At 41.6% G+C, this 13,798-nt stretch overlaps 1 protein-coding gene across 2 annotated transcripts in view; it reads left to right on the forward strand.

Annotated features, from left to right (window-relative positions):
• The first annotated feature begins 510 nt into the window (after nt 1–510).
• The window catches only part of AR (androgen receptor), a 168,021-nt gene continuing 154,733 nt past the window's right edge, over nt 511–13,798 (forward strand). For both annotated transcript variants that reach the window (XM_004275797.3, XM_049704591.1), the window contains exon 1: nt 511–2,155. In XM_004275797.3, coding sequence (XP_004275845.1) covers nt 621–2,155 — 1,535 coding nt within the window. In that variant the 5' untranslated portion in view covers nt 511–620. The remainder of the gene's footprint in view (nt 2,156–13,798) is intronic.

A 13,798-nucleotide genomic window follows, 5' to 3' on the forward strand; every position in this document is an offset into this window, starting at 1 on the left:
GCACTGCAGCCAGAATCTGGCTGGTTAGACGGTAAGCAGGGCAGACCCCCAGATTCCTCTTACTCCCTCTCCACCTCCCCCTGCACGCCGCTTCCCCCTCCCACCAGTTTGTGGGGCCAGAGATCAAAGGATGAAAAGGCAGTCAGGACTTCAGTAGCCTCCCCCCAAAAAGAAAACAACAACAACAACAAACAAAACCCCAACCAAACCCAAACAAACAAAACCGAATAGCAAAACCCAAAACAAAACAAAACAAAAAGAAAATAACCTGGTTCTTATTTGCACCTGCTTCAGTGGACACCAAATTCAGAAGGCAGAGGGTTTTCCTCCCCACCCCCCTTCAAGATTTGAGCATCTTTTGAATCTACCCTCCAAGTATTCAGGAGCAGATTGTGAGCCTACCAGGGAAGATCGTGTCCAGCGCGTGTTTCCTCTGCACGAGACTTTGAGGCTGTCAGAATTCTTTGGAGTTGTTACTCCCGCAAGTTTCCTCCCCAGGAGCTTCCCGCAGGTGGGCAACTAGCTGCAGCAACTACGCATAGCAGCCTGTTGAACTCTTCTCAGCAAGAGAAGGGGAGCAGGATAAAAGAATTGGGTGGAAGATTCACCCAAGCTTAAGGATGGAGGTGCAATTAGGTCTGGGGAGGGTCTACCCCCGGCCGCCGTCCAAGACCTACCGAGGAGCTTTCCAGAACCTGTTCCAGAGTGTATGCGAAGTGATCCAGAACCCGGGTCCCCGGCACCCTGCGGCCGCGAGTGCAGCACCTCCCGGCGCCCGTTTGCAGCAGCAGCAGGAGACCAGTCCCCAGCAGCAGCAGCAGCAACGGCAGCAGCAGCAGAGTGAGGATGGCTCTCCCCAAGTCCAGAGCAGAGGCCCCACAGGCTACCTGTCCCTGGACGAGGGACAGCAGTCTTCACAACAGCAGTCAGCTCCCGAGGACCCCCCGGATCGTGGCTGCGTCCCAGAGCCAGGAGCTGCCTCGGCAGCCGGCAAGGGGCTGCAGCAGCCGCCGCCAGCACCTCCGGAAGAGGATGACTCAGCTGCCCCATCCACGTTGTCCCTGCTGGGCCCCACTTTCCCCGGCTTAAGCAGCTGCTCCACCGATCTTAAAGACATCCTGAGCGAGGCCGGCACCATGCAACTTCTTCAGCAGCAGCAGCAACAGCAGCAGCAGGAGGCGGTATCTGAAGGCAGCAGTAGCAGCGGGAGAGCGAGGGAGGCCACTGGGGCTCCCATCTCCTCCAAGGACAGTTATCTAGGGGGCAGTTCGACCATCTCGGACAGCGCCAAAGAGTTGTGTAAGGCAGTGTCGGTTTCCATGGGCTTGGGTGTGGAGGCATTGGAGCATCTGAGTCCTGGGGAGCAGCTTCGGGGGGATTGCATGTACGCCCCGCTCCTGGGAGGTCCACCAGCTGTGCGTCCCACTCCTTGTGCCCCGTTGGCTGAATGCAAAGGTTCTCTGCTGGATGATGGCCCGAGCAAGGGCACCGAAGAGACTGCTGAGTATTCCCCTTTCAAGGCAGGTTACACCAAAGGGCTGGACAGTGAGAGCCTGCGCTGCTCTGGCAGCGGCGAAGCAGGGGGCTCCGGAACACTTGAGCTGCCATCCGCCCTGTCTCTGTACAAGTCTGGAGCACTGGACGAGGTAGCAGCTTATCAGAGTCGCGACTACTACAACTTTCCGCTAGCCCTGGCTGGGCCGCTGCCCCCTCCGCCGCCTCCCCATCCTCATGCCCGCATCAAGCTGGAGAACCCCCTGGACTATGGCAGCGCCTGGGCGGCCGCGGCGGCACAATGCCGCTATGGGGATCTGGCGAGCCTGCACGGCGGGGGTGCAGCAGGACCGGGCTCAGGCTCACCCTCAGCTGCCGCCTCCTCTTCCTGGCACACTCTCTTCACAGCCGAAGAAGGCCAGCTCTATGGGCCCTGTGGCGGAGGCGGGGGCGGCAGCGCAGGCGAGGCAGGGGCTGTAGCCCCATACGGCTACACTCGGCCACCTCAGGGGTTGGCGGGCCAAGAAGGTGACTTTCCCCCACCCGATGTGTGGTATCCCGGCGGCGTGGTGAGCAGAGTGCCCTATCCAAGTCCAAGTTGTGTCAAAAGCGAAATGGGCCCCTGGATGGAGAGCTATTCTGGACCTTATGGGGACATGCGGTAAGTTTCTCCTCCTAAAAATGTCTTTAAGCCTAGAGTCAGTCCTCTCCTCCCCGCGCAAACGCTCTGTTCTTGGGCGAGCTGAACAAGCTTCCACAGAAAGGGCCGCCCTAAATCTGGAGCCTTTCCCTGGACTACCAAAGATTCGACCTTTGCGCTCTGAACCCCCACTGTGTGCTCCAGTCCCCACCACTGTGAGCCCTGGGTGCTGGTGCAAGCCCTTCCAGATTCCTTGACAACCCCCGCCCCCCACCAGCCTCCAAAAATCTTGCCTGCCACTTGGTACTCCATGTCCCGCTGACTCCAAATTTAAATCCAATTGCAAGGGCCATCTTCCGAAATAAAGCCCTTAAGCCCTCCACTACTTCTCCTTCTCCCCGCCCCCAAATCAGAGAACCTGGACAAGAAATATGGGCACTTTCTCCTCTTAAGGTCTGTTAGGGATTGCCCCCCTGGCCTGTGGCTGGTCTTGGCAGGTTAGAGGCAAAATAACTGACCCAAGCTTTTCTCAAACCGCCTCCTCCAAAGAGATGAAATGGAGTATGGGATTACGGGAAGAAGGTGGTCTCTGGGTTCTGAGGGCCGCTGTGTGAAGAAGGAGTGAAGTCCCTTTGTTGGCAACAAAGAGGACTTGCCCCAGGGTTGGAGGTCAGGAGAGAGACTCCAACCAGGCAAGATTAGAGCAGGCAAAGGTAGGGGAAAGCCAAATGACCCCTTTCCCCGTAAACAATGGGCAGGATTTGCCCTCACAGGTTGACAATGTTGGAACTAGATGGTAGTGTTGGTTTTCTCTTGTAAAGTGTTTATTTGCTCTATGGATTACAACAGATCCACAGTTCCTACTTTGAGTTTGCATTAGCTCTATAAAGAGGAGAATGTTCTTTTAATGAACAATTTAACCAGACTTGAGTCTGACTTACAAAAGTGTTGGGAAAAAAGTTTAAAGGATTTCCTGCTATTCCAGTGTGCATAGAAATCTGCTTTTGTGAGATTAGGGTTTACAAAAGGAATAGGGCTTTTCAATATATTCCTTCATTTTAAGGACATACTTGCATTTTAAAACATGATATGTTACCTCTAACAAATTAAGTAAGAACTGTTAGGGACCTATGAGCCTTAATCTTTCCCAATAGTTTTCATTAGGACATGAGAAAAGTGGCGGTCAATTTCATCTTGCGTGTTAAAAATTCTTACTTACCACAATTGAGCACTTTGGAGACCACATTAAAGATTTTTTTCCTAGCAAACTAAGATATTAGTTTATTCCCACGAGGGAGGGAATATTGACTGGGGAACTAACTCCTCAGATCTGCTGGGTGCTGATGTCCTCATGGATGTTGATGTCTTGTTCCGTGTTTCTGTAGCTATTTTCTTTACCTGTGACTTTTCAAAATTTGTTAGACTTAGCATCTTTGTTTGGAGACTTAAATCCAACAATTTGCTTCCTTTCACTGATGCTTCTGTTCTTGGAAGGTTGATAGCACAGTGTTAGAAAAGAAAGAGGAGGATATGATTTCATAAAATATTATTTTCTGGGTTACTGAAGAAACAGCTTCTAACCAGGCTTTATATTTTTTAGGTTCTTAAGGTTTGGCTTACAGGATTTTCAAAGGCTTCATTTATATTGTCAGTCTTTTCTAGTTAATTTGAAGTTTGTTTTTTTTTAAAAATTTTTGCAATGTGGTTATACTGTGGGACAAAAGGTCTTCATTTCATAAGAACAGATTTACTTGCTAGAGTATATATTTTTTCCTAGGGCGGTTGCTAGTCAGCGGAGCTCTCTTCTACTGTGAAATATTTTTCTTTTGGCGGGGTTGGGGGGAATGTATAAGGTGCTTCATGACCTGCCCAGTCACTGGAACCGTCCTGTCCCTCTTCTGTATGCCTCCCCCAACACCCAAGTAACTCAGTTAACAGGGAGGGGGTGAATGATTCCACATATTTGTTAAGAGATGTGTGTGTGTTCGAAGACATAACCTGAAATTTTCAGAAAGTGGCTACAGAGAGCTTTTAAATAGCTCTTCCCATCAGGTGTGCAGTAAGCTAGGGGATTTTATCCCAGGTCTTAATGGAAAAACTTCTCTATTTCTAAAACCTGCATAAATTAATGACCTCAACTAGTGAGACATTAGCAGTACCCGAATAAAGTACAAGATTATTTAATCTTTCCTGGTTTGTGATTGCTGCACTAGTTATAGGAATCTAGTGAAAGGGAAAACTGGCATTCCTGTCTTGTGTGTTGACAAAGATTTTTCATTTCTAGGACAAAGAAAATCCTTGAATCAGGTTTTTGAAAATTTATCAATTTCATCAGAATTCAACAAATCCCAATCTAAAAGTTGGTATTTTCTTACTTTCTCTTTCTTTCCCTCACTTTGTAGGGCCACAGTTTGGTGAAAGGCAAGGAATTATTTTAAGCCAAAGCTAGAGCTTCCACCCTCTCTGTATTGCATGCATTATATGCCAACTTTGAGTTAAAAATCTCAACATTCTAGAGACTTTCAATAATCTGTTGGATTACTCCCTTTTCTGATTGTGTGTGTGTGTTCATACACGTTATTTAATTGTAGGTTTTTTTTAACTTAATAACTTCTGGAATAGCTCTGTGTTCTTATGCATCTACAATATTTCTGCCGAGAGGAGAGAGGCCTAAGGTGGTCCATTAATTTTTATTTTTACTTATTTTAGCATGTGGTATGAGCAGAAGGAATAATAAAAAGTGATAGGGCTTGTGTGAAACCCTGATAATATTTTATGGAGCTGTCTTCCACCAAGAACAAATAAGACTACAACTTTGTTAATTGACCACTGTCTCACTTGACAGAAGTAGGGCCCTTTATATCCCAGCAAACAGCGTAATAATATGACAAATATTTATTCTTGGGAGATGAGACCAAGGAGAGCCTGTTCAGGAATTAGAGTTGGGGTTTAAATAAATTATCCAGATGCAAAAAGAACATTTTAATTTTTCTCTTGATAATTTGTTCTGGTCTTCATAATAGGTAGTATTTTAGTAGTGCTTTGAAATTGGCAAATCCTGCCTTTCTCCATTAGTTGTTTCAAAAGAAGTCATTTTATTAACTCCCCTTTCCATCTCCTCTCCTCTCCACAGTTATCAAGTCACTTTTTATGACTATATTGCAAGGAGCAGTTTGTCTTTTTTGTAAATCTGAGTTTTGCTTTGGGAATGACGCTCTCTGTCCATAGGCCTTCAGGGTCAATATGTTGGAAAGAAGCATCCTTTCTTCACGGTCAGTAAATAACTGGTGAGTTCTGTCTGGGTACCAGTAATCAGGACCCGAGGACCATATAGCCACACTGGGTGGTACCCCATTTGAAAATATGTGCAAGATGTAGTGATAGAATTCTTCTCTTGGTTGTCCACAGAGTATCTCTCTCATCTTGGCCAAAGGTTAACATCAGTGAGAGACATTTTTGAAGATGCTTGCAGCTTTCCTGTTGCAGGGTCACTTAAGGGAGCTTTCTTGCCAGTGCTAATTTTGCCTCATCAGACTTCCATTCTTTTTACGCTGTAAACTTTGATATTAATATATTGAATTTGCCGGCACATTTCATTTTCTTTTTTAAACGTTTTACCTCCCTGTAGTAATTTTCTCATCTGGTATACATATATGTATTTAAACCAAACAATTCTTTGGTCTCCCGACTCTTACTTGTACTGTGGCTGCTCTTGGTGGGATTATGTGAGTTGGAGTTAGGGACATGGACAATTTTATTATTATTGTTATTTACTGTGATATCAAGACCACCAGTTTCATTCAGAACTGTGCTAAGCAGAAAGCAGAATGCCAGCTGGTTGTGGTAAGCAAGGGGCTTATTTATAACCAAACCTGAAATCATGATTCTGAAAAATAGAAAGCAAATAAAAATCAAGTTTTGTGAGGTTGGTTTGAGAGGGAAAAGGAAACTTCTCCCCATCCCCTACCTCCACCATTTTCTCTTTGTCCGCAGCTTCCTTAAGTGCTGCCTGTCCCCGATTTTCTTTCTTTCTATTCCTTTCATGCTTTTGATATTGGAATATAGACTTTTTTTTCTACTTTTCAGGATATTTTTTCTCATTACACCTGTGGCATGCTCCTAAAGAATTTTTTTTTAATCTGGAGAGTAACAGATCAGATCAACCTCAGCACCTTTCTTTTAAGGCTAGATAGATGACTTGAAGAAATTGCAAAATGAATAGCTGGGCTTTTTTTACCTTAAGGTTAGAGCCTGATTTAACAGTTGCTGAGGGAGCTGAACTAGATGGCTTGAGGACTTGGTGATTTAATGAAGTATTTTGCTGGCTGCTGTCTCTGTCTCTTGTTCTCTGTCTCACTCTGTCTACTGGCTATTTTGGCAACGTTTTCTCAAAACCTGAGAATAACTGGACCCTCTCGCCTCTGAGACAGCTCTGTCTGCGTCAAACTTCTGCAGTGCTTTCACAAGTAGTACCTGATCTATATGCAACTGTGCTTGCTAGAATTGTCTGGCTGAGCTAATATGGTGATGCTATATGTGAATTAATCATTTTAAAAAAAGAAAGGTATTGAAGAAATTATTCAACCTCAGAATTTGCCTGCCAGCATTACATCACATTCTGAGATGTTGAACTCAGAGTAAGTTATCCTCATCCTAGGCACAAAGTTGACTTTTTTTCCCTCGTTGCTTGTAAAGCTCCATACAGTTATCAGTATTGGTTGGCATTTGCCATATTGAAGAGAATTATGAAATCTCATATTTATATAGCACTCTTTTCAAAGGAAAGACCCAGCATCTTCTGGTTTATTCACTAGCACTCATGTAAGTTTGAGTAAGCCAGGAGGGTGCTTAGTGTACATCCCTTTGCTAGTTGAGGGAGTAGAAGTTGTTGCATTTTCTATAGCATTTGTTTACCATAGGGAAACCTCTCTAGAGTGGCACTTCCCAACTTTTTTTCTTGAACTTTCCCACCTGACAGATGATGTTTTAGATTTTTGCTCAGTAAGGGCTACTTTTAGTGACTGCTGCTGTGATTTATGCACAGCTCCTTGCACACTCATGAATGCTGCCATCCCTTCTCTCTTACACCAATTCCTGTTGCCAACCTACAGGGCAGAGCAGTGTTGAGAGTGGCTCATCTAGATAAGCATATAGCTCTAAAGTGCTGGTTACTTGAGAATGCTGCCAATTTAGATCATGCAGTACCTGAGTTTTATTTTTTTAATCAACAGCTTTATTGAGACGTAATTCACAATATATAATTCACCCATTTAAAGTATACATACAATTCAATGGTTTTTATTATATTCAGAGTTGGGCAACCATCACCGCAATCAATTTTAGAACATTTTAATCACTTAGCAGTCAAACCCCACCCCAACCCTGAGCAACTATCAACCACCAGTCTACTTTCAGTCTCTATGGATTTGCTTATTCTGACATTTAATATAAATGGAGCCATGCAATACGTCACCTTTTGTGACTAGCTTCTTTCATGTAGAATAATATTTTCAGTGTTCATCCATGTTGAAGCACATCTCAATACTTTCCATTTTATGGATGTACCTCACTTTATCTATCCATTCATCAGTTGATGGACATTAGAGTTGCTTCAACCTTTTGGTTATTATGAATAATACTGCTATGAACATTTATGTACAAGATTTTTTTTATGAACATGTTTTTTAATTCTTTTGGGTACATACCTAGGAGTGGAGTTTCTGGGTCATATAGTAACTCTGTGTTTAACCTTTTGAGGCACTTCCAAACTGTTTTTAAAAGTGGCTACACCATTTTACAATCTCACCAGCAATGTATGAGGGTCCTATTTCTTCACATCCTGCCAATACTTGTTATTGTCTTTTTAATTATAGACATCACAGTGGGTGTGAAGTGGTATGTCAAAGTGGTTTTGATTTGCATTTCTCTAATGACTAATAATATTAAGCTTATGTGCTTATTGACTGTTTGTATATCTTCTTTGCAAAAAAGGTCTTTGCTCATTTGTAATTAGATTATTTTTCTTATTGAGTTGTAAGAGGTTTTTTTTTTTTTTTGCGGTACACGGTCCTCTCACTGTTGTGGCCTCTCCCGTTGTGGAGCACAGGCTCCTGACGCACAGGCTCAGCGGCAATGGCTCACGGGCCCAGCCGCTCCGCGGCATGTGGGATATTCCCGGACCGGGGCACAAACCCGTGTCTCCTGCATCGGCAGGCGGACTCTCAACACTGCGCCACCAGGGAACCCCGAGTTGTAAGAGTTTTAAAAAAATATACTCTAGATAAAAATCCTATAAGAAATTACAATTTGTGAATATTTTATCACATACTCTGAGTTGTCTTTTCACTTTCTTGATGGTATCCATTGAAGAACATGCTTTAAAAATTTTGAAGTCCAATGTACTTTTTGTATGTAGCTTGTGATCTTTGTATCATATCTAAGAAGGTTTTGCTTAACCCAAGGTCACAAAGATTTACACTTAGCTTTCCTTCTAAGAGTTTTATAGTTTTAGCTGTTAAATTTAGGTTTTTGATCGGTTTTGAATTATTTTTTATGTAAATATCTAGTCACCACAGCACCATATGTTGATTCTTTCCCTATTTAACTGTCTTGTCACCCTTTGTGTAAAATTAGTTGACTGTAAATGTTTTTTCTGGACTCTGGGCTATATTACAATACATTGATCCTATACCAATACCACGGTGTCTTAATTACTGTAAGTTTTTAATAAGTTTTGAAATGAGGAAGTGTGAGTCGTCCAATTTTGTTCTTCTTTTTCAAGATTGTTTTTGACTATTGTGGGTCCTTTGAATTTCTATATGCATTTTAGGATCAGCTTGTCATTTTCTACAGAGAAGCCATTTGGGATTCTGATAGAGGCTACATTGAATCTGTAGATCAATTTGGGGAGTGTTGTCATCTCCACATTAAGTGTTCTGATCCATGGCCATGGAATGTCTTTCCATTTATTTATGTCATTTTCACTTTTTTCAACGTTTTGTAGTTTTAAGAGTATAAATTTTGCACTTCTTTTGTTTAATTAGTTCCTCAATGTTTTAATTTTTGATGCTACTATGAATGGAATTTTCTTAATATCCTTTAAAATTGTTCATTGCCAGTGTATAGAAATATAACTGATTTTTGTATATTGACTTTGTATCCTGCAACCTCGCTGAAAGTACCTGAGTTTTGAACCCCTCTGGGACTTAAGAGGCAAAAGGTTTCTGCTGCTGTGTTGAAAGTTAAAGCATACTTTGTTTCATCCTGTATGAAGGCTGCATAAGGACACTGTTCTCAGTTTTCCTCAACTGTGAATTAGAATTGGTAATGCCAGCCCCTTCCTGGATGAATAGAAGAGTGTCTCTAAAATTTTCAGGTCTTCAGACAACAGTAGAGAAGAAACATATTAATAAGGTTTATGCAGTTAGTAGTCCTCTTTTTAGTATTTGGATTTGGGAACTACTAGCAAGGGGATGAGGAATAATAATTTCTATGCACTAAACTAACATGAAGAGGTAACAGATGCAAACTAAGCCAAAGAAATCACTAGTTAGTTGTATTTGGCTTATGTTTAGGTTTGTGTAAGCAGCTGGAGTCATAATTTTATGTTTTTATATGTTGTCCTTTAGACAAGGTAAATGCCACCACTCCTTCTGGTGTGTATTTGTAGATGAAGAAGTGGTCCATTTACTCTCATATAATTTGGGCTTCTTTTCAGGGGTGTACTCTATAACCATAAAGAAGAGATAAAATTTACCTATAAAGGGATTGAACTTTGGTCTTATTAACACTCTAGGCTAAGGGTCATATCTAATCAGCTATAGCTATTGTGTCCTGAAAATGGTAAGTGAACGGCAGGCCACTGAACAAAATGTCCTCTTGTGACGTAGTTGTCTTTAGAGATGACCCTAATAAAGTGAGTTTTAAAAAGTATTCATCAATCAACCACTTTTCATTAAACACCTGCTATATGCCCATCTGTGTACTAGAGAGAGATCAGGGTAAAGGGAACACAATTCAGGGAGAATCTTGAGATCACTGCCCTCAAGGAGCTTATAGCTATTAAAACAAAAATAAAAACAAAACAGAATGGCAACACCATGATGCCAGTATGATGAGATGCTGGATTGTATGGTATGTATTTTTTAAATGCAGATATCCAAAAAAGAAATGGATCAACATAGATGGAAGTGGTCAACAATATTATCTATGGCTGCTTTTTATCCTTATGGATGAGGTTGGGACATGATTTAACTCAAGCAATAGATTATACATCTTGATGAATATTTCAGATACCAGAAGGTAGTATTTCTGGAAAGACAATGAAGAGTGAACTCAAGGGGTTGGAATCTATTTCTCCTTTTTCAACAGTGCCACCCCAGTCAAGTCAGTTACTAGTTACTTTCTCATTTTTGGCTATATTTTTGCACTTTCTGGGAACATGTTTTGATGTCTTTGACTATACAAGTCTGCAATATATGAGGAAGTAATTAAAATTGAGGGTGATTAATGGGTCTAAGTTTGGCGTGAGAGCCAATAAAGATGCCCAGTGTGGTGGTCAGATCAAGAATTATCATTCTGAGAGGGAAGACATATGGGAACATATGTTTATGTATGACTGATTCACTTTGTTATAAAGCAGAAACTAACACACCATTGTAAAGCAATTATACCTCAATAAAGATGTTAAAAATAAAAAAAAATAAAATAAAAACTGGCAAAAGAATAAAGCATTTATCCAGCCAAAAAAAAAAAGAATTATCATTCTGCTCTCAAGTTTTCCATTGATCATGGTGGCTTGCTTTGAGGTTCTGTATAAATGGGTTTTCAGGGTGTTGGTTAAGGGAGAGAAGCAAACAGCACAAGTCAGACAATTCTGGGAGTAAGGGGAACATGAAAACTTTTTTTTATAAGGCCTTTGCTGAATTAGATGATGTAGCTTTAAAATGGCCAACCCCTTAATTATGGGTTCTGTTTTGTGCAAATTGAGTGTGTTCCTTGCTTGTGGAAGTGTAGTCTTACTATCTGGCCGCTAGGGGGACTGCAAGTGTCCTGTGACAGGGTTTCCCTGGAAATAGTTGGCCTCCTTTGGTGGATTCAACATGTCACAGGATAACTTGAGCCAGAACAACCTAGTACCAGACAATAAATAAGCTACAGTGGTACTTAGTATTTTATCTGGGATGTTCTTTTCCAAAGTTCAAAACATTTTTAGTAACACTATTTGACTCTTTGACAACTTTTTCTGAATGTAGCACAGGGAACAGTGACATTGGACATATTCCAGTAACACTTTACAGTTTACAGAGTTGTTTCATATTCCATTATTGCATTTCATCCTCTTTTCTATTGTATACAAGTAGCCAGGTTTACTGTGTTTTAATATTCTCCATACTATTATAATACTGTCATTCCCATTGTAAATATTATGTTCAGAGAAGTTAAGTGACATGTCTAAAGTCAAACAGCCTCAAGGTGGCAGAGCTGGGATTTCAGCCCCACTCTTTGTTCCTCAAATCAAGTGCTCCTTTTTTATCACACAGGTCGCTCACCTCATAGATAGGAAATAGGAGAGTCAGAGAGGCAAAATAACCTTAACTAGTATCAATAGAAATTCATGAAGCTCTTAAGGCTTCTGGGTCTTTTATCCATTTACTGGACTGATGGATTGGCTTGTGTGGGCATTCAAGTTGCCAACAGTCTTGCCATCTTACTTTATAGACTGCATTTATTCGACAAATACTTACTGAGCTTTTTACATATCAAATTCTATGCTAAGCACCTATGACACAGCAATGAACAAGGCAGACAAAAATTCCTCCCTTCATGGAGTTTACAGTTTAATGAAAGGAGACATGTAGAATATATCTGATGGTGATAAATGTCATGAAGAATAATTTAGCAGAGTGTGGGGAATAGGGATTGATAGTGGGAAGGACTATTTTATATCTGTTGGTCAGAGAAGCCCTTACTGAGAAGGTGATATTTGAGCAGAGACCTGAAGGAAATTAGGAAGTGAACAATAGGGATATCTGGAGTTAGAATATTCCAGATACAGACAACCACAAGTAGAAAAGACCTGAGGCAGGAGCATACTTTGTATGATGGACAATAGCAGAGAGACCTGTATGGCAGTTTAAGTAAATGGAGAGTGATAAGAGATGAGATCAGAGTTAATAAGGGACATCTCAGGTCTTCCTTAGGACTTTGGTTTTTACTCCGATATGGGGAGTCATTGGAAGATTTTGAATAGAGGATTAACATGATTTGACTGATATTTTAACAGATTCTCTTCTTCAGAACATCCACCACTCTTTGATATTTTATACATTTGTTTGTTTACTGATTGTCTGTGTGGAGAAAACACTGTAAGAGCAAGGCGAAAGCAAGGAGATGAGGCTACTGCAGTGATCCAGGTAAGAGATGATGGTGGTTTAGACCAGGGGTTATTGGTAGAGGAGATGAGAAGTAGCTGGATTCTTGATGTGTCTTCATGGTAGATCCTACAGCATTTACTGACAGATTAGATACTCATTGTGAGAAAAAGAGAGAAGTCAAGGCTGATTGCCAAATTTTTGATCTGAGCAATTTGAAGAATGTGATTGCCATTTACTGAAATGATGAATATTGTAGGTAAAGCCGGTATGTGTGTGTGGGTGGGTAGGAATCAAGAGTTTGATTTTTGATGTATAAAGTTTGAGTTATTTGTTGAACATCTTGTTGGCTTCTTCTCAGTTTTCATGCAGTGCCCTTAGCTTTCTGCTTTTCAAGGAGATTAAAACCTTAGAGACCACCTAGATCTTTGATGCCCTCTCACTTCTCCCTTTTTGCTTTATAGGGGCCTAGAGAGGAGTGGAGTCTTGTCTAGGGCGAAACAACAAGCTGGCAACATAACTAGAGCACAAACTCAGTTCTCCTGGATTCCAGCTTGGTGCTTCTTAGCGTTATCCTGAGACCTCATTTTGGGGGTGGTGTGAGTTTCTTCTTCTTGCCCAAACCTTAAACCAGGTAACTAAACTAAATAATGAATAAAAACCTAGAACACCACGCAAAGTGGCTGCTACCTTCAATCGAACCAAAATATTGTTATTATGTTTTTACTGAACCACACACCAAAATAATTTATCCATGAAAAACACAGTAAGTAGACTTTTAAAGGCCACTGAGCTTTGACCTAAGCTGAAACTTACAGAGATCTGGAACATAAATGGCCTGAGATTGTAGGATATTAGAGTCTATGGAACGTGGCAAACCATCTTGTCCAGTTTGGTCATTTTATGAATGAGGTGCCTGAGGCAGAGAGATGGAAAGGAATTTGAACAAAGTCACACAAAAAGCTAGTTTCTTTTAGTCAGAGCCTATTCTGAGGGTTAGCTGTCTGTTGCTCCTTTGGAAAATTCTATGTTGGAAAAGTGATTCCCCACTCAGAACAAAGAATTATAATAGCAGTAATAATGATAGCACTTACTATGTGCCAAATTTTGGTGCCTTACATGGGTTAACTAATTTAATTCCCACAAAAACCTTGGTAAATAGTCCCAGAGAGGTTAAGTGACTTGCCCAAAGGTCACACAGCTAGGAAGTAATAGAAGTCTGGCTTGTAACTGCGAGGTTCTAATCACTGTTTAGTACCAACAGCTTCTCAGATTAGCTAGTCATTCACCT

The sequence above is a fragment of the Orcinus orca genome, chromosome X (assembly GCF_937001465.1).
Source record: "Orcinus orca chromosome X, mOrcOrc1.1, whole genome shotgun sequence".
In the NCBI taxonomy this organism is placed as follows: Eukaryota; Metazoa; Chordata; class Mammalia; order Artiodactyla; family Delphinidae; genus Orcinus; species Orcinus orca.